At 40.9% G+C, this 24648-nt stretch overlaps 1 protein-coding gene across 1 annotated transcript; it reads left to right on the top strand.

The window, feature by feature from the left end:
• Positions 1-2780: 2780 nt before the first annotated feature.
• Positions 2781-22736, top strand: CUNH1orf189 (chromosome unknown C1orf189 homolog). The gene is made up of 4 exons (XM_015818226.1): positions 2781-2898; positions 4732-4772; positions 9909-10038; positions 22085-22736. The coding sequence occupies exons 1-4, from the start codon at positions 2824-2826 to the stop codon at positions 22184-22186; spliced, it is 348 nt and encodes a 115-aa protein (XP_015673712.1). The 5' UTR covers positions 2781-2823; the 3' UTR covers positions 22187-22736.
• The last annotated feature ends 1912 nt before the right edge of the window (positions 22737-24648 follow it).

Genomic DNA, 24648 nt, shown 5'->3' with positions numbered 1-24648 from the left:
ATCTGCAATCAGCTCGCTTGTGGCGTCCTCTGCACCCGAAGCACTGAAGAGCTGCTGCGGCCTTGTCTGGACGCCCCTTCAGCCTTCTTTCTGCTGGCTGGTGAAGTCTGTCCACCTCCTCTTCAGGATCCGCTTCTGAATCTTCCCGGGTGTCCTCTCGATGGACCGTCAGGGTGGCTGGAGGGTTCCTGGCGAGCCGCAAAGCCTTCACAGTGCTGCCTGCTGCTTCCTCAGCTGCAACCTCTCTTAAAGCATCTTGAAACAATACTTCTTTTTTTGCAAAAATCTTCTGTTGCAATTCTCTGCTACATAGGCAGCACACGAAACAATCTCGCAACCTCTCTTCTAGGTCCTTGAACTCACAAGGCCTGGCCGCTTGTCTTAAGGCAGCGATGAAGTCCGCAGCAGATTTGCCCGGCCTCTGGTCTCTCTGTTCGAATGCATGCCTCCAAGCAATGACAGACAATTTAGGCTGGAAATGTTCCTTCAACATCTTCTTCAAGTCAGCATACGATACTGACTCTAGAAGTGCAGGGGCCACCAGATTTTCCGCGATGTCAAACGCTTCCTGCCCACAGGCACACAGAAGAGTTGCCGCCTTCAGGCCATCTTCCCTGATCTGATTTACTCTAAAGTAGTTATCCACCCTTGCTACGTATGAATTCCATCTCTCAGGGTGGGAGACATCAAAGTCAGTCAAGTGGCCAATCTTCGACTTTGTAAATTTTTATGGCCTTCGCTAATTGCCTCCTCTGCAAGCTAGTATTTTTTTGGGAAAGGGTCCTTTTGCCGAGCTCACCTCCAGCGATGCTGTACTGGCAGGCCAAGTCACGAGTGCAGGATGCCGTCTTCCGTCTTCAGAACCTTCTAGGTAAGTTCTTATTTGTTCCTTTTGCTTGCAGGTATCCCACCTTCGTCGCCACTTTTGTGTATTCAGTTAGTTGGCAATTGACAAAGACACATGGTGAAGCAACAAGTTCTTTATTAACCTTCTCCTACAACCAAGCAAGCTGCAAAAGGCACACAGGCCTTTTATAGGGCCTGAGACCCAGACAGTGTTAACCAATAGGAACTGACCGTTTTCACGCCTTGCGCATGTGCCCAAGGCTGGCGCCACTCTGTCTGGTCCCAGGCAGCTTTTGGTTTGCCCGGGACCATTTGCAACAATTCTGAGCCTGCTTTTCTGCTCTAGCAAGCTCAGGACACAACACATACCACTTAAATCAATTTTAAAAAAGTGCATCTACTCTTAAATACTCAGAAAATATCAGCAAGGTTCTGCAAAATACTTATTTGTTGCTTTGGTTTTTAAGTTTCTTTTTCACCTTGATGACCAGCTATAATACTGAGTAATATGCAATCGTTTATGAAGCAAGAAATCTCGCTATGCTTACAATATCTGAGTTACAGATCCCTGATACTGATTTAAAGAAATGCATTTCTGTGTGAGTGGCTTCAGCCATGTAAAATGACATATAAATGATGAAAAAATGGTAAATATCTTAAAAGATAAATGAGAAGTTACACATAAAATGTTTAAACAAAGTGGAAATAAGATGAAAACTACAAACCAAGGAAGGTTTAAAATTGTCCAAACATTAAATAGTTATTCTTAGAATAAGTGAGCTTAAGTAGTTCAAAAAACCCTTTAAGTCAGGTTATGTGTCATGACCTGAGTCACTCAAAGGAATAGAGTGGTAATGATAATCAAAAAGTATATCATTATTAAGTAAGTAATGGCTATAATACAATAAATGACAAGATAGTATATAAAAGTCAGTGGCTATGAGTGAACAATATAAGCTCTTCTGCCTTATAGAAGACTGGAAGACCCTCAAGGTCCCTTACAGAGCTATAATTCTATGATATAAAACTCTAGAGAAAATATAGATCAGGAATACCAATAGATAGAACAAAATAGCAAGAAAAAGGAAATGGGAGATGTTTTTTAAAAAGATCAATCACAGGAAAAAATTATAAGAGGTAATTTTAAGAGTCATATAGAGGTAAGTAGGAAGTTCAAAAGAATATCCTGGAACTTCTTGCAAGTATACTAATGAAATTGAAACATATTTTAGGAAGAAATATCACTCAGTATTGGTTTAGTGACATAGTTTTATCATTTCAACATTTCAGTTTAGCTGGAAGTTTTTCATATAGCTTGAGGTTTTTCATATAGCAAACTCAGGGTTGGAGGCATAGCCTGGATTTCACTTTAGAAACAGATGTAAATATAATGTACTTATGTAACTTCTATTATAAATCAGAAACAGAAACTGATGTAAATATAAATGAAAATCCAGAGTTGATAGAATTGTGGTGGGCGAATATAGAAATTGAGGGAAAATAAATTTATCAAGCTTCTGATTGTGAAACATTACTTCTGATTTTCTTAGCTTAGAATAAGAATTTTAAAAAAGAAATAAAACTGATCTAATAAACCACTTACAATTTTCCTGTGGCAGAGGAACATAAATAAATAAAATTTGTTTATTGCATTATGCACATAACATACACAATTTTCCTCTAGAGTCCTCTTCTCCTTAAGCTGAAATATTGAAACTCCAGATGAAAGGATGGAGAGACTGACAGACAGACAGGAGATGCAAGAGAATTCCACTTCAAAACATCAACAGAAATATTTTTGAATTAGTCCAGGTATGAATTCATGCCAGTGTGTCCTTTCCCTTCTTAGGCAAGCAGCACCAGCCAATGAGGGCACTTCTCTTTGATAGTTCTGAAAGCTCTCTGTCATAGCAACTACAGAAACAATCTACATCAGTCAAGAGAAGAAAAACAGAGGGATCATATACTGATTTCTCCATGGCATCCTCCGAGCAGAAAAAAGAGCCACTCACCCATGCTGCCTTACGTGAGAAATTACTGAAAGAAGAAGAGGTAGGACTTGTGTTGAGACTAATAATAGAAAGAGCATACTGTATTGCTATTTACTAACTATATTAAGAGAGGCAACATACAGTAACAAAAAGAGGAGTCCTATTCTTCTAAGCTATACATTCCAGTGAATATAGTTTGAATATATTATCTAAAGCTATAAATATTTTCTAGTTAGCTTTGCATTCAATTGCTCTGGTTTAACTATGTTAAAGTCTAATTTAATCCAGCATTTCATTATTTCTCTTTTTCCCCCCATCCCTGCATCTTCTTCTCTCTTTTTTTCTCCTGTCTTTGCCTGCTTGGGAAGGCTGTTAGAAATTCAACTATATCAAGCTTGGATATTAAACATGTCTAAAGATTCCTGGAAAAAGTAGAAGAGCTATGTTTAATTAAAAGACTTAAACTTTATTCACATATAATAAAGTTCCAGTACATTTTTAAAAACGGATCCCTCCAAGTAAAATTCAGGTTCTTCTGAGAAATATAATTTATTTATTTATTTTAAAATCTTGTAATTCCTATAAATACTTTGCCTGAAGGAACTTTCAAAACAATCCCACATTATGTTTAAATGACTTTTACAGAGGTAGTTATTAATTTGTGCTGACTATTTTTAAATCTACTTTTCAATGCATGCAACTTCAAGAGGAGTTAATTAGTCATACAATCATGTAAATTTGATCACATCCTCACATTCAGTTGGAAATGTAACAAAGGGGAGAAGGATAATATCATTTAGGGAATAACCAAATTTGATCAACATTCTGTATTCAGGAGTCTGGCCCATCTTTATAGCTAGACTAAACAGCTTGCTAAATTTTCCCCCCCATATATACTATTAGGAAGAAGTTGTGTCAGCCTATCTTAGTTCATAAACATAATCTGTATAATAACTTTTTTCATGTACAGAATGATGAACATAATATTATAAATTCAAATTATGATGAAAAAGAGCACTTCAAACGTGTTCACACAACATAGGAAGAAAAAACAATGTTTCTCAGAAGCACTATGAGTGTTATGGAGAACACTTTCATATCCCCATTTTCAAAAATATTGAAAAAAATATTCTTCTTTCAACTAATCTCAAAATGGTAGGAATATTTTATTTTTAAATTTACATTTCATATTTCTAAATGACCCATCTCACTCAGAAAGGGGCTCTTCTTGCATTCTTCCACTTCATATCAAGTGTGCACAAAAGTTAGCAAGTAATTTTTTAAAAAATTGGCCCAATTGCTCTGTGGGAATTTCAAACCCACCCTATACAGCTATAAGAATGAATGAAAACCTAGTAGAGATGTTTGAAAACTCAAAACAGCTTAAAAATATATTTTAAGTTGAAAAGACTTGTTTCTGCCATTAGAAATATTTTAAAGTCAAAATGGGGTTACTTTGATACAATGGTTAGAATAAACAATTTTGAATTAAGGGCCGTTATTGCTCATTTGAAACATTTTGAACTGAAAAAATGGCATAACTTTGATAACATAGTGCTGTATCTTATCTATTATTGTATCTGGAAGGAGAAAAGTAAAGAGCCAGAAGGCATGGGAAGAGTCCCATCAATGGAAAGAGTCTATCTTCCAAGCTTTAAAATCTTTATAGCAAAATCATCTTCACTATAAGTCCTCTTGCACCATAGCTAAATAGAAAGTAAAGTGACTCAGTTGCTCAACTGAGATAATAAATGTCACATTATAGTAAAGCAAAAAAAAAGTTCACTTATAAAACTATAGATTTTGTTAAGTGAAAAAGAGCTTCTATCACAATCATTAGGACCAAGATACTAGGTTACTGTGTTGCTTTACACTACCTTTTGTTCCATTTCAGATGCTGGCAAAATTTAAAGAGTTTTCCAAATTTCTTCAAAGGTAAATGGATTTTCAATTTCTGTTTTTTAACTGTAATTAAAAGTCCCTGTTCAATCTTGAACCCTAAGGCAGAAAGCATCTAGTTATGTGAAACTTTTTGACATTTACCTGAAAATGCAGATAAGACAGAAGCTACAAATAGAGGACAAATGACAGATTCTTCTAATCCCATGGCTTCATTTAAGTCCTCTCTTGGGCTGAATTCAGATACACCAGGACTTGCTGGTCATATAAAGGCTAGTTATTTGTTATGAATAGCAATATTTTGGGGGCTATAGCATATTATGTATTGATTAAATCTGGCAATGAATAAACCACACAGTCCTAATTAAAGTCTGCTATTCTATTTTAAATCAGCTGAAGTATATACAGTATATACAGTATATTTTCAAATACAGTGCAAGACAATAATACAGCCATGATGTTATTACAGCTTGGGTAACTTGATATAGGATTGATGACACATTTGAATACTTGATACTTTTGGATGCTTTAATTGACATCTGCTACAGAAGAGGTTTTCCCTATTCATAAAATGATTTCAGATACCATCTTCTCATTTAATTAAACAAATTAAAAGAAACATTAAAAAGCCAGATAAGACAGGGAACTTGGTTGACATCAAAGAAGCATCCTTGAGTGCCTTGATGTCTATCAATTTTAAAAAATTCAGAGAACCTAGGAAGGATTCCATGGATAAAAATCCTAAAGGGGAAAACAACTCAAGAAGCATGGGAAACTCTAAAAAATGTGATCATAAAAGCCCAGTCCAGCACAATACCACTGAAAAAGAAAAACAAGAAATTCAAGAAGAAACCAGCATGGCTGCACAAAGATCTCTCTGACAAACTGAAAGACAAAAAGGACAAATTAAAAAAATGGAAAAAGGTACACATAACTAAGGCTGATTATCAGCAGACAGCCAGAACATGCAAAGATGAAGTCAGGAAAGCAAAAGCTCAGAACAAACAAAAACTTACAACAGAAATCAAGGATAATAAAAAAAGTTGCTTCCAACATATTAATAACAAGAAAAAAGTCAAGGAAACTGTAGGTCCACTAAAGAGAGAAGATGGCAAGGAAATATCAGGCAACAGAGAGAAAGCAGAGCTGCTTAACTCATTTTTTGCATTAGTCTTTACACAAAAAGAAATTACAGCCCAACATACCCAAAAATCACTGCAAAAGACAAACTAGAAACAAAAATTAAAATAAGCAAGAAATCTTGACGAATATAAATCACCAGGACCCAACATATTACATCCCAAAGTTCTGAAAGCTCTGGCAGATGTTATTTCAGAACCATTGCATCATATCTTTCATAAATCCTGGAGCACGGGGGAAGTACCTGAGGATTGGAAAAGGGCTGATGTGGTTCTCATCTTCAAGAAAGGGGAAAAAAACAGACCCAGGAAACTACAGACCAATCAGTTTAACATCAATACCTGGGAAGATCCTAGAAAAGGTTATCAAAAAACAGATCTGCGAACAACTAGAAGCAAACAAAGTTATAACTAGCAGCCAGCACGGGTTTGTTAAAAACAGATCATGCAAAACCAATCTTATTTCATTCTTTGATAAAGTGACTAAACTAGTAGACCAGCGGAATGCTGTGGACATACTATACTTAGATTTCAGTAAGGCATTTGATAAAGTAGACTACTCCTTGGTAAGCTAGAAAAAGGTGGAATAGACAACATCACCACCAGATGGATCTGGAGCTGGCTGGCAAACCGTATTCAACGAGTAGTCCTCAATGGCATTACATCCACATGGAGAGAAGTAAGCAGTCAGGTAGCACAAGGTTCTGTCTTAGGCCCAGTAATCTTCAATATCTTCATAAATGACTTAGATGAGGGAATAGAAGGGGAACTCATCAAATTTGCAAATGACACTAAACTGACAGGGATAGCCAACATCCCGGAAGACAAACTCAGGATCTAAAAAGATCTTGACAAACTTCAACAGTGGTCCCTAGCCAACAAAATGAGTTTCAATGTGGAGAAAAGCAAAGTTTTACATTTAGGCAAGAAAAATCAAAGGTACTAGTACAGATTAGGTGAGACCTGGCTCAAAAACAGTAACTGTGAGAGGGATCATGGAATCCTAGTGGACAATCACTTTTCTATGAGCCAGCAATGTGCAGTAGCAGCCAAAAAAACCAATGCAATCCTGGGTTGTATAAACAGAGGCATAGAATCAAGATCATGCAAAGTATTAGTACCACTTTATAAAATCCTAGTAAGACCACACCTGGAATATTGCAACTAATTTTGGTCACCATATTACAAAAAAGATGTTGAGAGTTTGGAAAAAAAATCAGAGAAGAGCAATTAAAATGATTAAAGGCCTGGAGACTAAAACATATGAAGAACGGCTGCAGAACTTGAGTATGGCTAGTCTAAAGAAAAGAAGAAATAGGGGAGACATGATAGCAATATTCCAGTATTTGAGGGGCTGCCACAAAGAAGAGGGGGCCACATTATTTTCCAAAGCACCCAAGGGCAGGACAAGAAACAATGGTTGGAAACTGATCAAAGAGAGAAGCAACCCGGAATTAACGAGAAATTTCCTGACAGTGAGGACAATTAACCAGCGGAACAGCTTGCCTTCAGAAATCTTTGGTGCTCCATCACTGGAGATTTTTAAGAAGAGGCTAGACAATCTCTTGTCTGAGATGGTATAGGTTCTCCTGCTTGAGCAGGGGGCTGGATTAGAAGACCTTTAGGCATTAGGCAAGAAAAACGAAATGCACAGGTACAGCATAGGTGGCACCTTGCTCAATAGTAGTAACTGTGAGAGGGACCTCGGAATCCTAGTGGACAATCACCTAATTATGAGCCAGCAGTGTGCTGCAGCTGCCAAAAAGGCCAATACAGTGCTAGGCTGCATTAACAGAGGGATAGAATCAAGATCACGTGAAGTGTTAATACCACTTTACAATGCCTTGGTAAGGCCACACTTGGAATACTGCATCCAGTTTTGGTCACCGCGATGTAAAAAAGATGTTGAGACTTTAGAAAGAGTACAGAGANCTCCAGAAGCAGTGAATGCTCCAACACTGGAAGTTTTTAAGAAGAGACTGGACAGCCATTTGTCTGAAATGGTATAGGGTTTCCTGCCTGAGCAGGGGGTTGGACTAGATGACCTTCAAGGTCCCTTCCAACTTTACTATTATTATTATTATTATTATTATTATTATTATTATTATTATTATTATTATTATTATTATTACTACTACTACTACTACTACTACTACTACTACCTCCAAGGCCCCTTCCAGCTCTATTCTATTCTATTCTATTCTATTCTATTCTATTCTATTCTATTGATCTTAAACTGCTTCATTTAAAAGCTATATGTAGTGGCCAGGAATAATTTACACATACATCCTAATTGTGAATTGACAGAAGGAATAAACTTACCTTCTAAACCAAAGTAAGCATCGTTTATTTATTAATAAAGTTTTATAGTCTCAAATCTCACAAAAAGCAACTTTGGGTAGCCTATAAACAATTAAACACAAAGTGCTTCCTAAACATACTTTCCTTTTGAGACAGTTTATAGTGTCTCATATTTACTGATTATGTACTGTATTCACTGCCATATACAGGTAATCCTCAGCTTACAACCACAATTGAGTCCAAAATTTATGTTGCTAAGTGAGACATTTGTTAAATGAGTTTTGCCCTTTTCCTGCAACAGTTGTTAAATGAATCACTGCAATTGTTAAGTTAGTGACATTATTGATAAGCAAATCTGGCTTCCCCACTGACTTTGCTTGTCAGAAGATCACAAAAGGTAATCACACGATCCCAAAACACTTCAACCGTCATAAACATGAACCAGTTGTCAAGCGTCTGAATTTTGATCATGTTGATTATGAGGATGCTGTAATGGTTGTAAGTGTGAAAAACAGTTGTGTCACTTTTTTCAATGCAATTGTAACTTTGAACAATCACTAAATGAACTGCTATAAATCAAGGACTACCTGTGTAAATTATGGTAAAATATAGATGTAAGCTTAACATGGGAAAACAATTAGTACAAGGAATGTTAAGGAACCATATCAAGTCCATCTTTCTTACTATGTTTTTAATTTTAGCAAATTTTAAGTTCTGTTTGGATTTTTAAACAAATATTAGCTGCCTTGGGAACTAATTTGAATAGAAAAGCACATAATATATATAACATACAGCAGAATATTTATGTAGCAGTCCTAGTTTCAAGAATAATTTTGAATGTACTGCTTGTTTAGCCTAGTTCATGCAAACCTTTCTTTTTTTCAAAAAATAACCCTTCAATACTTCTTGGTTGGCTATGGGGAGATTGCATAGATTGGGCACAGGCATGCAGGCATTTATTCATTGTGGGGAAAAGGCTATATGGATGAGCCTTCTAAGACTCAATGCATATCATACCCATAAGTTCTTTTTCTCTCTTTTAAAACTGACATATGACATTAATTTGTTTTTACATTTAACCTGACCTTAAAAAAAATCTGCTGCATGTTTTGTTTTGGAATATAGGAAGAATGTAGCAAGCAAGACCAAGTATTCTGGGAGAAGGGTCCTTTATCCATAGCTGCTATATATACAGTTGCTAATTACACTTATAGAAATGTGGCATAAATATATGCTTTTGGGGGAGGGAGGGTTGTAGCATCTTGACAGAAAGCATCAAGAATACATTGAAAGAGCAAAAGATTAAAATCCAGATCCTCTCCTATCAGGTATGATTTTGATTGCACCTCATCCCAGGCAAAAGTCGCTACCTTAAGCAATTTTTGACTGGTGGTACTTAAATATCTTATGCCCTCCAAAGCACATTTTTCTGTTACGTATGAAACACTGCACAACCTAAGTTATTGTTAAGTTTTATTAAAAATATACTTGTTTTAACTTAATACTTTTTTAAAAGTAACTTGGTCAGGTGGAATTGCAATGGACATTTGTAAATAGACAAATGGCTCATATATGGACATTTCCTCTTTGAATATGAATTGCACAGCTCTGATTATAATGTAACTTCTTAAAGAAACATAATTTTAGAAGTTCTGCTTGATAAATTATTGTATCAAAATTCATTACACTATTGATATTCCACGCTATGTCCAAATCACACTTATTTACCTAGCTGGGAACGTGGCCGAGCCATGTGTCTTCAGCTGAAATCACAGGAAGACAGGTGTTTTGCAAGAAGCAGGAAGAGGCACCAAGCAGAAATGAAAGAAGAAATGCACTATGCTAATAAACAGCTGATGATGGTAAGCAGAAATGAAAAAAAAATGCTAATAAACAGCTGATGATAGCAAGGTTTGAAAACTTTTACAAAATATTAATTTATTTAGTTCTGAAAATCCTCCTAGTCTGTAGCAGCATAGCTTAGATGCCCTTTGCCAGAAGAGAGAGAGTGAGAGAGAGAGAGAGGGAAAAAAACCTATTTTCTGAAGGCATAAATTGATGATGTTAGCTTTTAAACACTTCCGTCCTGTTGCAAATGTAGCCTCCAGACATGTTTTCCTGCTATGGTTGGAAAGAATTTTTCTTTTCTCATGTTGCCTCATGTGTTCTTTTAGGTTTAGGCCTGAAACACTTTTCTTTCTTATAGGCTAACTTCAACAGTTCATTCACTATTATTCATAGGAAAGAATACCTCAAATGGGTAAAAGTTGTCTCAATATCTAAAAGCTTCTAAGTTCACATGTTTTTTTTTATTGAAGTAGCACAGTGACTTAGCTTTGTCTGGTATTTAATAAGATGGTGGTTTAAAAATATTATCTAGGTAACTCTTTTGTCTCAAATTACTGGAGAAATGATGAAGTAGCAAAATCCTATAATTAAAAAAACAAATAAAAAACTAAAGTCTTTTTGTTAGCTAGGAAAAACTAATTAGCTAAAGAAAAAAAATTCTTCACCATATTACCACACACACACACACACACACTTCTGCTGGAGTTTGGGCTAGTGACTTCTTACATATTGAGTAAAGCGCTTAGGCACTGATGATAAAAGGAGGGCCTTATATTAATTATGATGGGCACATGACATGGATTTTGTAACGTGTTAACTAACATAGTTGCTTTGTATTTTAATTTGACGTATTTCTTGTATTTTGAAATTATGTTCAGGCTCATTACAGACTGGAATGTAGAAAAAACTTTTATTCTATTGCTGTACATTCCTAAACTGAAAAGATAAGCTACAGAAGGATGGCTGGAGACTACCTCCTGATCAGAAAACGTTTCTTAGTGTCAACTGGCATCTGGTTTCTAACTTCAAATGAAATTTGTAATTGATTTACTGTGCAAAAGAGAGTTATGTCAACATTGCAACGAACTGTACTGAAGCCATTTTCACTTCGTTTTCGGTTGCCACATATTTAGAAAGAAGGAGGGAGGGGTGTAGTTCTGAATTAGTCAAAACAATTTCATGTATGGCAGGGATGTCAAACTCAATTTCACTGAGGGCCGCATCAGCATTGCGGTTGCCCTCGGGGGACCTACTGGGTGGGTGTGGACAGAGTGGGTGTGGCCTATTAGGTGGGCATGGCCAGCTCTACATCGTTCATGTCAAGGGTGCCTGTGGGGGCATGGGCAGGAGTGGAACAGATCTGAGGGTCTCTGACAGAAGGGGGTAGGACCGGGGCAAGTGCCAAGGCATGGTCCACTGGAGGAGCCTCACTGCCTGCTGAAACCCTTCCGCCGGAGCCCATCAAGCTAGATATGTGAAGTAGGCAAGGGCCATTTGCTGGCCACTTCCAGGCGATGGTGCATTTCTTCATTCCTCACAAAGGGTGACACTTCCCCAGCATGCACCCAGGGACGGGGCCGACATGGCAGGGGCTGGTTCCTTGCTGTTTCCAGACAGCCTTGTGTAGCTAAGACTGAATGTGTTTCAGCATAGATGGCCACCACAAAATTGTATATTGGCTCCTGGCCGGCCTGGGCCAGGGCCAAGGCAGTGGGGGACCGTTCCCTCACTGTTTTTAGGATGGCTTCGCGGGCCACATGAAACCACTTCGCGGGCCGCATCTGCCTCCCGGGCTTTGTATTTGACATGTCTGATGTATGGAAACCAAGGTCATTACTGATAGCATTTTGGTGGGCTGGACAGCTGGGAGGAGTGCCCACATTTTCTATTAATTGGTGAATGTGATTTATGACATCTAATTGGGGTGGGAATTGCAACTTGTAACTTTGTAACCAAGGGGAGGGGAATTTAGTCTTGGGTTCACCTTTGTATGTGCCATTATTTTGTAGCCAAATAAAAATGTTCTTTGAGGAAGAATTCCTTGCCTTGAAGTTCTTTTAATTGGTCTCATCTACCAGAACCATGACAGGTTATTTTTATCTTGTCCAATTATTCCTCTTGCATTTTCTTTGTTGTGTTAGCTATAAAAAGGAATGTAAGATGGGTCTTAGGGATCTCCCTTTTCATTGGGAGATCCCACTTTATCAGGGTATCCTAATAAACTGCTTTTAAATGATCCTCTGACTTGTTGCTTATTGGGAAGATAAACTGAGGCAGAACCTAGGGCCAGAGTTTAGCTATCAATTGGCAAAAAAGAACTGGCTGATGAAATGAAAAAGGATTTCTCATTTAAAATGATTGTTTTCTACACTTCCATTTTGAAGATAGAGACAGACAAACAGACGTATAGAAAGATAGATACAGAGAGACAGAGATGATAGAGATAGAGACAGAGATATAAAATTCCCTTCTCACCCTTATGGGTGGTCTGTTCTTTCTCAATTTTGGGTCCTATGCGGGTCCTATACCAGAGGCCTGGGAGTTTGAGCGTTCTGTACAGGATCTTAAAACTGTTTCTAGGACTGTGTTCTTCTGATGTTGTTCCTGGGATCTGTTGGAATCACCCTCCTACCTTAAGTGTCACAGCCATGAGTTCTCCTACCACTACTGGGTAGGTCTTAACTTTCCATATCTTTTCCAGTTCAGGCCCTGACACTTCTCCAGTTTTTTATACTTCTTCTTCCTGATGTTGCTGTCACTTGACATTGCTACATTTATTACCACCACTGTCTTCTAGACTTTGTCTACTACCACAATGTCCAGTTGATTAGCCAGTACCTGCCTCTCTGGAAATCCCACAGGATCTTAGCCCTAGCTCTCCAGTCTAGACATAGGAAGGTCTAGCCCATATTTTATGCACAATGCCAGTACTTGGTTGTATAGTTTAGTGTATGCTGTTCCTGCCAGCATCTTACACCCTGACACTATGTGTTGGACTCTCTCTGAAATCTCTCTTCATAGTCTGCACCTTGGGTCCTGTCTAGTTCACCGCCCTGAGTCCCATAAGGGAGATAGGGCGGTATATAAATTTAATAAATAAATAAATAAATAAAAATAAATAGTGTGGTAGACTTCTTCTATGGATTTGGTGTTTAGTGCCTGTTCTTGTGCTGCTAGGATTTAGTGCCTCAGTGCTGTTGTTCACTCCAGCCCTTTCCACCCACAGGTAAGATTTCCTAATGTCTGCCACTTCCGTTATCTGTCAATAGAATATCCCATGCAGGGCCTTATTGTGTCATGGCACTTCCTCTGCTTAATCTTTCTCCTATAGATATTGCTGCCTCAGAAATTCTATCAACAGCTCATCATTGGCTATGATCTTACTGAAGTATTCCTGGATGCTCTGGGTTTCATCCACAACAGTAGCATTGACACTTAGCATAGCCCAATTGCTCTCTTTTTGTCTAGTGTAAAGTCTCTGGGTATTGGACTTGAGGTGAAAACCTCTATATCTTGTGAGCTAGCATATACCCTTGACCAAAGATTGGTATACTCCTATCTGGGATGGTCATTCTTTTCCACTGAGCACACAGCTTCAGGAGGGATGCACATAAGGGAGAAAGAGGAACCCACTTGGCCAGCCAGATTAACCAAATCAACCCTAACAATCAATGGGGTGACAGATGTCACAGCCAGATCACCCCCAATTCCATACATTGTGAGGAGTTTCCAGCTCTTCTCATTGGCAGCTTCCATGTCCTTCTTTGGGCAGCTCATTATACTGGCAGAGTATCTGATGATTGGTAGAGCATACATATTAAAGGCATGGATCTTGTTATTCCCATTGAGATGGCTCTTCAGGACCTTCTAATCCTTTGGTGGTACTTAGATGTTGCTGTATTCCTTGCCTCCTCCTCATGATTCACATGTGACTGTGGGTAACAAGGTATTTGAATCTGGCCCATTTATCTGTTATGTGACCCACTAGTAATTCCACCCATCAGTCTTATTTTCCCTCTCTTGATTACCAACTGGCTATATGTGTCTATTCCAAATAACATCACCAAACTGATATATCATTCATTCTTTCCATACAACTTGATGTCTTCCACATGGAGGAAGTGGCTGATGGTAGTTCCACTTTAGAAATTGCATTCATATTTAGTTTTTGTGATTATCTGGCTGAGGGGACTCAAGCCTATGTAGAACAGTAGCAGAGACAGTGCATCACCTTGGTATTGGCATTACTTATGTGAGCTGTGTTGAGTTGACTTCTAAGTTTGTCTTCCACAGTCCCATTGAGTTCTTGAGGAAGGTTCTTAATGTCATGTTGTCTGTGGCATTAAGTTGTAGGCTTTCCTGTTGACAGTCTAGATTGTGCTCAGACTAGTCTATCTAGACCAGGGGTATCAAACTCGCCGCATCATGGGACGTGTCATGATGTATCATGACTTTTTTCCCCTTGCCAGAGCTGGGGTGGGCACGGCTTCTGTGTGATGCATCTGGCCTGCAGGCCGGCAGTTTGATACCCCTGACTGTTCTGTCTATAAGCAAGTGCTGTTTTTAGCCTCTAGTGTTGTTCCCAGTGCCTTTCTGAGCTGGGCTCACGTACAGTGGTGACTGTAATACCTGACTAAGACTTTCTATGTTTTGGGAGGTAGATTATTGGCTGGTAGTTGGCAGTGGTGTACCCTTCTGCGGGTCTTTCAAGATCAGCACTGTCTTCCCTTGGGTTAGCCAGTATACATACACATACATTGAACAAATACAAATTTTGTTCATAAATTATCTATCTATCTATCTATCTATCTATCTATCTATCTATCTATCTATCTATCTATCTATCTATCTATCTATCTATCTATCTATCTATCTATCTATCTATCTATCTATTTTATTTGCTTCCTCAATTATCAAGCTACTTTAGGTGGTTTACAAACTATGATTAAAACAATAATAAAAATTATAGAAATAATATAATTATTGAATACCTAGGAATATTATGCTGTACTCCAAAATCTGTTTAAACAGCCAGGTTTTTCTATAGTTATGATGATATGGAACCTTTAAATCTCTGAGGCATATTCTGCTGTAGAGGTGTGATGTCTACATTCCCTAAAATGACAATATTTTAGAACTGGAATTGGATTGCATCAGTTCTACCAGCTCTTACAAGTCAAGCAGAAATTATAGGAGAAAAATGGTTCTAAATGTAACCAAGTTCTAATCCAAGTAGGACTTTATAGGAGAACTATCACATTCTCACAGCATGATTGGATGGAGAATCCACATAGATGGGTTGTCTTAATCTTCCTGCTCCAATCAGACTAAGTCTTAAGTGTAGATACGCCTCTGCTGTGCCATCTGCACCCAGTTTTAGACTTAGTCTTCAGCTCTACTGACGCGTTTTAAGCTCTTGGAGCAGAAAGATTAATTATAGTTCTATAACATACATTCTCCTTACGGATTAACATTCATATAAATTGGCTTTATTGATCTTTGATAGGGAAAAGATCCTACCTTGATTTCTTTGCAGGCGGCTGCCTGCCCCAGCCGGGCCAGCAGGCTCCACACGTTCGTCGTGATAGATCCTTTCCCTCAAATCAGCCAAATTACTTGTTTTTTTGCCTTTTGCCTTCTGACTTCAGGCCTTCGTTCCTGCCTCTTCAGACAGCCGATTGAGGCCACCAACGGCACAGACGGCCAGCTGATCGGCGCATAAAGCCAAAAATTCAAAATGGAGATCTGCGCTGCTTCTCCGTGCTAGGAGAACAGTTTGAGGCTTCCAGCAGCTCCGTTGGCCTGCTGATCGGCAGGAGAGGCTGCAAATTCAAATTGAAGATTGACAGGGCTTCTCCGAACGAGGAGCAGCGATTTCGAGCCTCCAGCAGCTCCAACGGCCAGTGATTCAGCGGGGGAAGCCCAGATGCAATTTTGAGCTTCCAGCAGCTCCGCGGGGCTCCGTTTGACGATCCGGACGGCCAGAGACTCAGCGCAGCTTCTCCTCACTGGTGAGTGAGTCTGAGCGCCGCCTAACAGCTAATCAACACGGAGGCCCGAAAAACGGCCTGACAGGCTGGCAAGGCCCCCGGCTGGATTGAAGGAGCTCAGGTGCTTCCTCCTGGAACGAGAGCTCGATCCTTTGCCTGGCAGGAGTGAGGCTGCAGGCCTCTGGGACTCAGCTAGGCCTGAGCCATTTGCAGGCCTCAACGGTCGGTTTGGCGCGCATTTACTTGCGGCCGCCATTTTGTGCCAGCCGCCATTTTGTATCAAGAATTCCGAGGCCTAGCTGGGCTGCTAGGGGAATTGCCTGGCGAGAGTGAGGCTTCAGGCCTCTGGGGCTCAGCTGAGCCGAGGCATTTGCAGGCCCTGACTAACCAGCGGATCGACGGCGGAGAACGGAGGAGAATTACCGGCAGGCTAGGAGTTCTCCATGGCCTTTTAAGGAGCCCAGGAGCTCCCTTCGGGGGCTAGGGCTCAAATTTGACAGCACGGCCCTCGACCGGCAAGCATTTAAGCCTCCAGCTTTGGTGATCTGGGCCTGCCTCACCTACACTGAACCTGGGGAGGGCAAGCTCATCCCCACCAGGATGCACTGCCTCTTAACCCCCATCACCCCCCCCTCGCCTGGGTGCTACGTTCCTCCGACTGGACATTGCCTAATGCCTCATTTCAGTGGTTGATTATAGCGCTCGAGGGGGGGTGTTTTTCCCACTGATTGGAGGGTTCGAGGCCTGTTACCTCACACAAGCAGATCTTCTTCAGGGAAGAATTCATTAGATTGGAATTCATTATAGGATGGCAGACAAATCCTTCTCTTCATCCTTACAGGACCCATAAGGCCCTTCCAAAAGGGGAAATACATAGCCTCTACTGAGGCTGCAGGTAAGAGCCCTGGAAAGCTAACACACAGCCTCCTTAATGTTCCAGATCAGACAAGGAGGCCAGCATTCACTATCGCACCTTGGAGGAGGATTCCTCCAGACCAAGGTCAGTTACTCCAGGTCAACTAACCACCGGGGCATCTGCACGGTCCATTTGAACCTCTATCTGCCCATTGTAATTAGCACCAGGGGCCTGGTCTCCTCCCTGAGAAATGACCCAGACTGAATCTGTTATACCAGACCTAAATTTAGGAACACGGGGAAGCTCTGCACGAGGCCTCCCTTACGCCACTGCGGCAGGTCTCCGCCCCTCCGAATCACAGGCATTTGGGTCTGGGCATTTTCAGGCCATGATAGCGCAGGCCTTCGCCCAGTCTATGACCTCCTCTGTTCCCCAGCCCCCCTCCCTTCTTCCGTAAGACAGTTCAGAGTCAGTGGGACAACCTGGGGTCTATCCCCAATCTGGGATCAATAGAGATGGAATTGTTCAATGTGTCTCCATCTCTTGCCTCCTTATTGGAGGTTCCCCAAATCATCAATCCTCTGAATTCTCTGTATTCAGACGCGAACATCCCAGGGGACATAGCCGAGGCTCTTAGGGCAGAGGGCAAGAAAATTGAAACTGCCTTACGCAGGTTGCATCAGGCTTCGGCTTGGGCGGTTATGGTTTCCACATCCATGGCCTGCTTCGCTCGGGCCTCAGAACTGTGGCTGCGTGATCTCCAAGACATGATTCCTCTTGACCACGTCAGGGTACACCAAGACCTGGTTAAGTTGGTGACCACATCTCAATGCATGGCTGATTGCTTCCTTCATGCCACCAGGTACTCTTCACGGACCATGGTGGCGGGCATTGCGTCTCGCAGACTTATGTGGCTAGAGTATTGGCAAGCAAAACTTCAAGGCCAGTGGTGTCTGACTACTAAGACCTATACTGAGGGTCATCTCTTTGGCAGGGCGCTAGACCTTTGCCTACTAGAGGGCAAGTATAGGCAAAAGGGCCTATTAACACCTCTATAAAGGGGAGATAGGCACTCAGGGCCCGGGGCATCGCAGAACTACAAGCGTAGGCAGCCCTTTCGGCCCGCTTCCACCTGGGACTGGGCCCAGACTTCTCGTTCCTCCTACCAGAGACAGGAGCATCAGCAGGACGTTCCACATGAAGGAACCGCCCACAAGGCCGAACCAAGCAGCCCTTTCGAGGCACAGGAGGGCGCTTCTTCAAACGAGGCAAGTAATTCCACAGACTCCCCTCCTACAGGAGGCAGGCTGTCCCTTTACTCTGACACATGGGCAGCCACTGCCATGGACTCAGGGGCCTTGAACACCGTTTCTCACGGTCTGATGCTGGAGTTTTAGTCCAGTCCACCTGACCTGAAAGGCCTTCATGCCGGAGGCCAAGGATCACCTTTACAGATTCAGGCCTTAGAACTGGTACCGCAGGACCAGGAGAGATGGGGGTTCTACACACATCCTTTCGTCGTTCCCAAACCCTCAGGGGGCTGGAGAGCAATCTTAGACTTAAAGGGTCTGAATTATTTTCTGAAGTACAGGAAGTTCGAGATGCAGTCTCTGTAGTCAATTTGGCTAGCATCCAAAAAGGGGACTTCCTTGATTCAATAGACCTAACTGAGGCATATTGGCATATCCCCATTCTCCCTGGACATCGCAAATTCCTCAGGGTTAGTTGTGCCCACCGACACTACCATTACAGGGCCTCACCATTCGGCTTCTCTTCAGCACCTAGAGTGTCACCAGGGTACTGGCTGTACTGGCCGCCTACCTGAGACAGTCTCCAATTAGGGTCCAATGTTATTTGGAGGACATATTAGTCCTCCTCCTCCCGGAGCGTTCGATCAGACCTCACCCTTGCAATCAGGACTTTTCAGGGGCATGGGCTTCTGTCAATTTTCAGAAAAGCCACACTGTACCACGACTCGGCTCCTACACCAGGGGCATTATAGACACGAGCAACCGTACTGTCTATTTATCACAGGACTGTTGGTCGGCATTCGGGCCCTTGTTCATTGAGTCCAAGGAGACAAGGTGGTCACATGGTTTTGCCATCGCAAATCCTGGGGCAGATGATGTCTTGTGTACAGATTGTTCCATGGGCACGCCTGCATGCCCGGGCACTGCAGTGGCCTCTTCCATTTCAGAGGCTACGCATCAGCGCTTCCAACCAGAAGGTTTGAGTTCCGCAGCCGGTGTTGTACTCCCTTCGATGGTGCCCCCCTCCACAGCACTGTCACAGGCACAGAGTTCAGAGAACCAGCCAGAATCACCCTACCCACGGACGCCAGTCTATTTGGCTAGGGAGCACTCTTCCAGTCGCATTGGGCTCAGGGTCGGTGGCCCCAGGGGGACCTAAGGGACAATATAAACTGGCTGGAACTCAGGGCCATACGGCTGGGCCTACTACACTTCTGCGACACAGTAGCAGGACAGCATGTGCTGGCACTTACCGACAACATTGCTGCCAAGGCATACGTCGACAGACAGGGGGACAAGATCTAGGCCTCTCAGGGAGCAGGCCCAGTTGTTGGGGGCTTGGACGGAATTGAACCTTGCTTCCATCAGGGCGGAGTTCACATCCGGAGTGGCGTACCAATAGGCGGACTCCTTAAACAGAGCCGCTGTGTGCCAAATGGCTACTGGACCTGGGGGTGTTCCAGGATATCGTGGACAGGTTTGACTCCCAACTCCCCAGATTCTTTTGCAGGTTCCCATCTCCAACAGCAGAGGGGACAGATGCCCTCCGTAGCCCTGACCCAGGGGACTCCCTTATGTCTTCCTCCCCTATCGCTCCTTCTCGCCATCATCCGGAAGACACTGCACGACCGGATAGAGATCCTGTTGGTTGCACCGCACTGGCCAAGACATCCGTGGTTCGCTGGCCCGATGGAGCTCTTCGTCTCCCTTCCGTGGAGGATCCCTGCAGGTTGTATTTTCCTCACTTAAAGGGAAATCCAGCGCCCGGGCCCGCAGTGGCTCCAGCTAACCGTTTGGCACTTGAACGGCGGGCCTTGAGCCGTGACTCTTATTCGTCGAGGGTGATAGCCATGATTCAGCAATCCAGGCGCCCCTCGACGAATAGAATATATGATGCCACATGGAGGAGCTTCTGCGCTTGGTGTTCTAGGCATAAGGTGGAACTCTCGGCTATCTCAGTGCCTATTGTGTTAGAATTTCTAATGGATGGTCTAGACAAAGGGCTATCCCTGACCACCATCCGTAGACAGGTTGCAGCTCTTGCTACGGTGATCACGTGTGACAATGCAGTTCCTCTGGCACACCATCCTATGGTTCGCTCTTTTTTGCAGGGAGCATCCAATGCAAGGCCACCACCGGTACATCGCTACCCCTCGTGGGACCTTCACCAGGTCTTACTGGCACTTGTTTATCACCTTTCGAACCTATTATCACATGTTCGTTTAAACTTTTGTCTATGAAGGTGGCATTCCTCATTGCAATCGCCTTGGCCAGGCGAATTTCTGAACTGGCCGCCCTTTCTGTTAGCAAAGAACTATGTGTTTTTCATGCGGACAGGGTTATCCTCAGACTAGACCCTTCCTTTGTACCCAAGGTTAACTCCTTGTATCATAGATCCCAGGGAGTGGTTTACCATACTTCTGTCCTAGCCCGTCCAATGACGTTGAGAAGCAGTGGAACACACTAGACGTACGCAGGGCCCTGCGGTGTTACATACACTGGACTTCGGCCTTCCGTAGGTCCGAGGCAATGTTTATATCCTTTCAACCTTCGTCCATGGGGCAGAAGGTCTCCTCCTCCACGATAAGGAGGTGGATTAGGGCCTGCATTGCCCTAGCATACCAATGTCAATCATTGACAGTCCTAGGCATATAACTGCCCATTCCAGCCGGAGCGCTGCTACTTCGGCGGCTTGGGCGACTCAGGCATCCATAGGGAAAATTTGTAGGGCAGCGGCGTGGTCCTCGCCCTCGTCCTTTGTCCGTCACTATAAAATTGACAAGTATGCATCATCCGATGCCTCATTTGGTTGCAGGGTGTTAAGGCATGTATCCTCATCTGGCGGGACCCAGGCCCAGACTGATTCCCCCCCTTAGGGACACAGGGCTTTGGTATGTCCCATCTATGTGGATTCTCCATCCAATCATGCTGTGAGAAAGGGCGTTGGCTTACCTGAACGCCTATTCTCAGCATGATGATGGAGAATCCACCCCCACCCGTTTTAGGGTCTGTAGGCCCTGGGTCCGGTAACTGAACAGTACACGCGTCGGACTAACGTCTGTGTATCGCCTTAGTCTCAAACTGGGTGCAGATGGCACAGCAGAGGCGTATCTACACTTAAGACTTAGTCTGATTGGAGCAGGAAGATTAAGACAACCCATCTATGTGGATTCTCCATCATCATGCTGAGAATAGGCGTTCAGGTAAGCCAACGCCCTTTTAATTGTATCTGTAATCCTTATGGCAATCAGTGAGTTCATGGAACAGAGATGTTTTGAGGGCACTAATAAGTGTTTGCATGGTGGTATTTTGGACCAGTTTAGTTTCTGGTGGCCTTCAAGAACTCCAGCAAAGAAAATTCAGTAACCCAAGTGGGAGGTCACTGGGAGAAGAATGATCATGAGAAGGATTTTCCAGTCCAGTGAAGAATATACTTGACACATAAGATTTGTGCAATGACTGTTGTGACAGCTGTTTTCTGCATGTTAAGCAAAAGTGCCAACCAGAAGAATCCTCAAATTACATACAAATTTTAATTGGAAAAGTGCAATTCTACTGAGAGCTAAGGATAGAAAATCCATATGTCTAGAAGAATGGGGTGGACCATTATTTATTTCTGCTTAGATCCTTAGACACCTTTTGGAGCTAGATACAAATATAATCAAACTGTCTTATAAGTTGAACTTGTTATGATTGTCATAAGCAGTGCTTTTCTTGTAAAAAAAAAAAGGGTGCCGGAACTCACACATGTCATACAACCCGCGTTGCCTATCCTACAAGGTTCCATCCAAAAAAGGTGCCGGAACTCCGTTCTGGGCGTTCTATGACAAAAAAGCCCTGGTCATAAGAAGCACAAAAATGATGAGATAACAGGAGAAAAGAATAGTGGGGAATCAATGATTTAACAGTTTGACTGTAGAATTAGTAACAAGGGATGAATTGTTAATAATGTCTTTTTTTACAGCTTCGACAGGCAGCTTTAAAACATCTCCTAACTACTGAACACCTGCAATACCAGCTGGAATTTAACCATTTGGGAATGTCATTTTATGCTGAACGGCTCTGAAAATCTCAAACATATGTAACAGTTTGGGCTATAATATGTAGGGTAGGTATTTTTATACAGTACTCTGTATCTAGAAAGAGTGTTTTCCTCAATATCAATTAAATATTTAAATTTATAAAGAGAAAGAGAATATTTTTCTTTCTTTTGACAGATGGTAAAATTGCACATTTGTCTTTGGCTGAATTATATAGAGCAATGGAAGATCAACTTAATGTAGATTAAAACAAAATAAGTTGCAAAATGAGGAATAATCCAAGAAATTAGGCAGTAGAAGAAGAAAGTGAAGTGAAAGAAAATGTAAGAATATGTTTAATTTTCCCAGTGAAGTAAATGAATTACAGAAATGTTTAAATTTAGTTGAATTTTCTCTTGGGTGAGGATGATACTGAAAAAAAGTCAGCATCTATACATAAATGTTTGGAGCATGTACAAAAGCTGGTGAACAATCTAAATATATATTTAAGCCAGTATTTAAGCCAGTTTAATTAAATATATGTACATTTTGTTCTTTAGTTTAAATGTTTCAGAAAAGCTTGTATATTATAATTATATAAATAGCATAAAGTCTTTCATTTGTTTATAATATTTTATTAATTTTCAAATTTTACATTTGAATATTTAAAAAGCAACGTGGTGACTGGGTTAATCAATAGCTCAATAACAAAATCATTGTGCAAATCTCAGGTTACAACATCAAATATTTCTTCTCTTTTTCCCTTAACAATTACTGTCTCATATTCACGTTAGTACATTTCTAATTATATCAACTCAATAAGAACATCATTATTACATTTATCAATAAATTTTTAGCTTATACATATCTTAATTACATTCAATCTTCATAAACAATCCATATCCTGTTATTGATTTTTACTCAATTTTTAATTTCTTATCAATATTCCAATTTAACCTTTGATATTTATAATTTTCAGACTTTGGGTAACCAAAATTTCCCTTATCTCACTTTATAACAACCTATAATATCCAAAATACATATTTTATCAATTTGAATAACAATATCCTCTTTAATAAATCAAAACCATTATATATATATTGCGTGGGTTAATCAATAAATTAAACATATTCATAATAATTAATTTTCTTTTCCTTTTTATGTCTAATTTTTAAATATTAAACCGATAAAATCCTTATTTTCAATGGTTTCCAAATATTTTTAATCTATAACCAAAATTCCCCTTGTCTCAACATCTCCCTTTAACCCACTAATTGGCAATATAAAATCCCCTCTAATGAGTCAAAATCCCAGTTTTTTCAACTTTATTCTAGCTTTCTTCCTTTGCCAACTAGGCTTCTATATCAACGCCTTTAAATCATCAAATAGATCTCCCTCTATTCTTATATATGTTATTTGAATTAAAGGACACCATTTGATTGCCAGTTTTCTGGAAGGACTCACTAGACCATTTGTATTCGTTAAATTGTCTCCCTGTTATTCCAGTTCCCCATGTTTGCTCTAATATATTTGTCTTCAATTCAATCTGTTCTACTTCTTTCTCAAATTTCTTCTGATTTATATAGAAAGTCATTTCCATTTTCAATGTTGTCACTTCCTTTTCTGGATTTTCAATCAGCTGTATTTGTTGGTCAATTGAGTCCTCTGTCTTAATATTTGATTGTCCTGCTTCTTCTGTTATCTTCTGCATTGTTGGTTCTTTGGTTGTAGTCAAAATTTGGCTTTGTGCATCTAAGCTAGCATCTTGATCTTTTATTTTAGGTCTTATTTTATCACACACTAAAAGAATGGTTTCATGTATTACTTTCAACATAGAAAGAATCTTTTCCTGGTCATCCATCTGTTTCACTTATTTGTAAATAGTCTTTCTAGTAAAAGTTATTTGTTAAGCAAAAGTCAGTAAAGGTTTACATTCACAGTTCAAGTAGGCCAATTTTGCTGCCCAGCTGTTCTCTTGCAGCTAAGTTTTTCACAGATGGTACCAAGGTCAGGAAGGTCTTATCTAAAGTCTGGGCTTTGAGCCAAGTTTCTTTTTAGGAAATAACAAATTGCTATACCAAGTTTCACCATAAGATGTCACCGATGCCATTTAGAGTTTTTTAAGTCCCGAATTTTTCTAATTCTTTTTCCAATTTTATTTCTTTTTTGTAAATAAAAAAAAAGTCTCCAATAGAAATAGGAAAATATTTGGTCCCCAAGTGTCAGGAATATATAAATCCAATTAGATTAAAGTTGTTCTTTTTAATGCTTTGATTCCCCTGGGTAGTCAGACGCCACTATTCTTAGAGGGTGGGATAGAAATTTCCTTCCTTCTCTCCTCACAGGGGGAAGATACTTCAAACAGCCTTTACAGGAAAAGAAGGTACTTGAGGTAAAGAGAAGATCAGATCTCACTCAGTTTCATCCGCATTGCTTTCAGAGTGCTTGATAGTAGATTTGACTTCGGCTGTCTGCAGCCTAATGACAAGCCATATTGCTATGGCCGGTC

Source organism: Protobothrops mucrosquamatus, unplaced genomic scaffold, assembly GCF_001527695.2.
Source record: "Protobothrops mucrosquamatus isolate PMUCROS unplaced genomic scaffold, P.Mucros_1.0 scaffold704, whole genome shotgun sequence".
In the NCBI taxonomy this organism is placed as follows: Eukaryota; Metazoa; Chordata; class Lepidosauria; order Squamata; family Viperidae; genus Protobothrops; species Protobothrops mucrosquamatus.
Note: the sequence above shows the minus strand (reverse complement) of the source record. Positions and strands in the feature narration are given on the sequence as shown.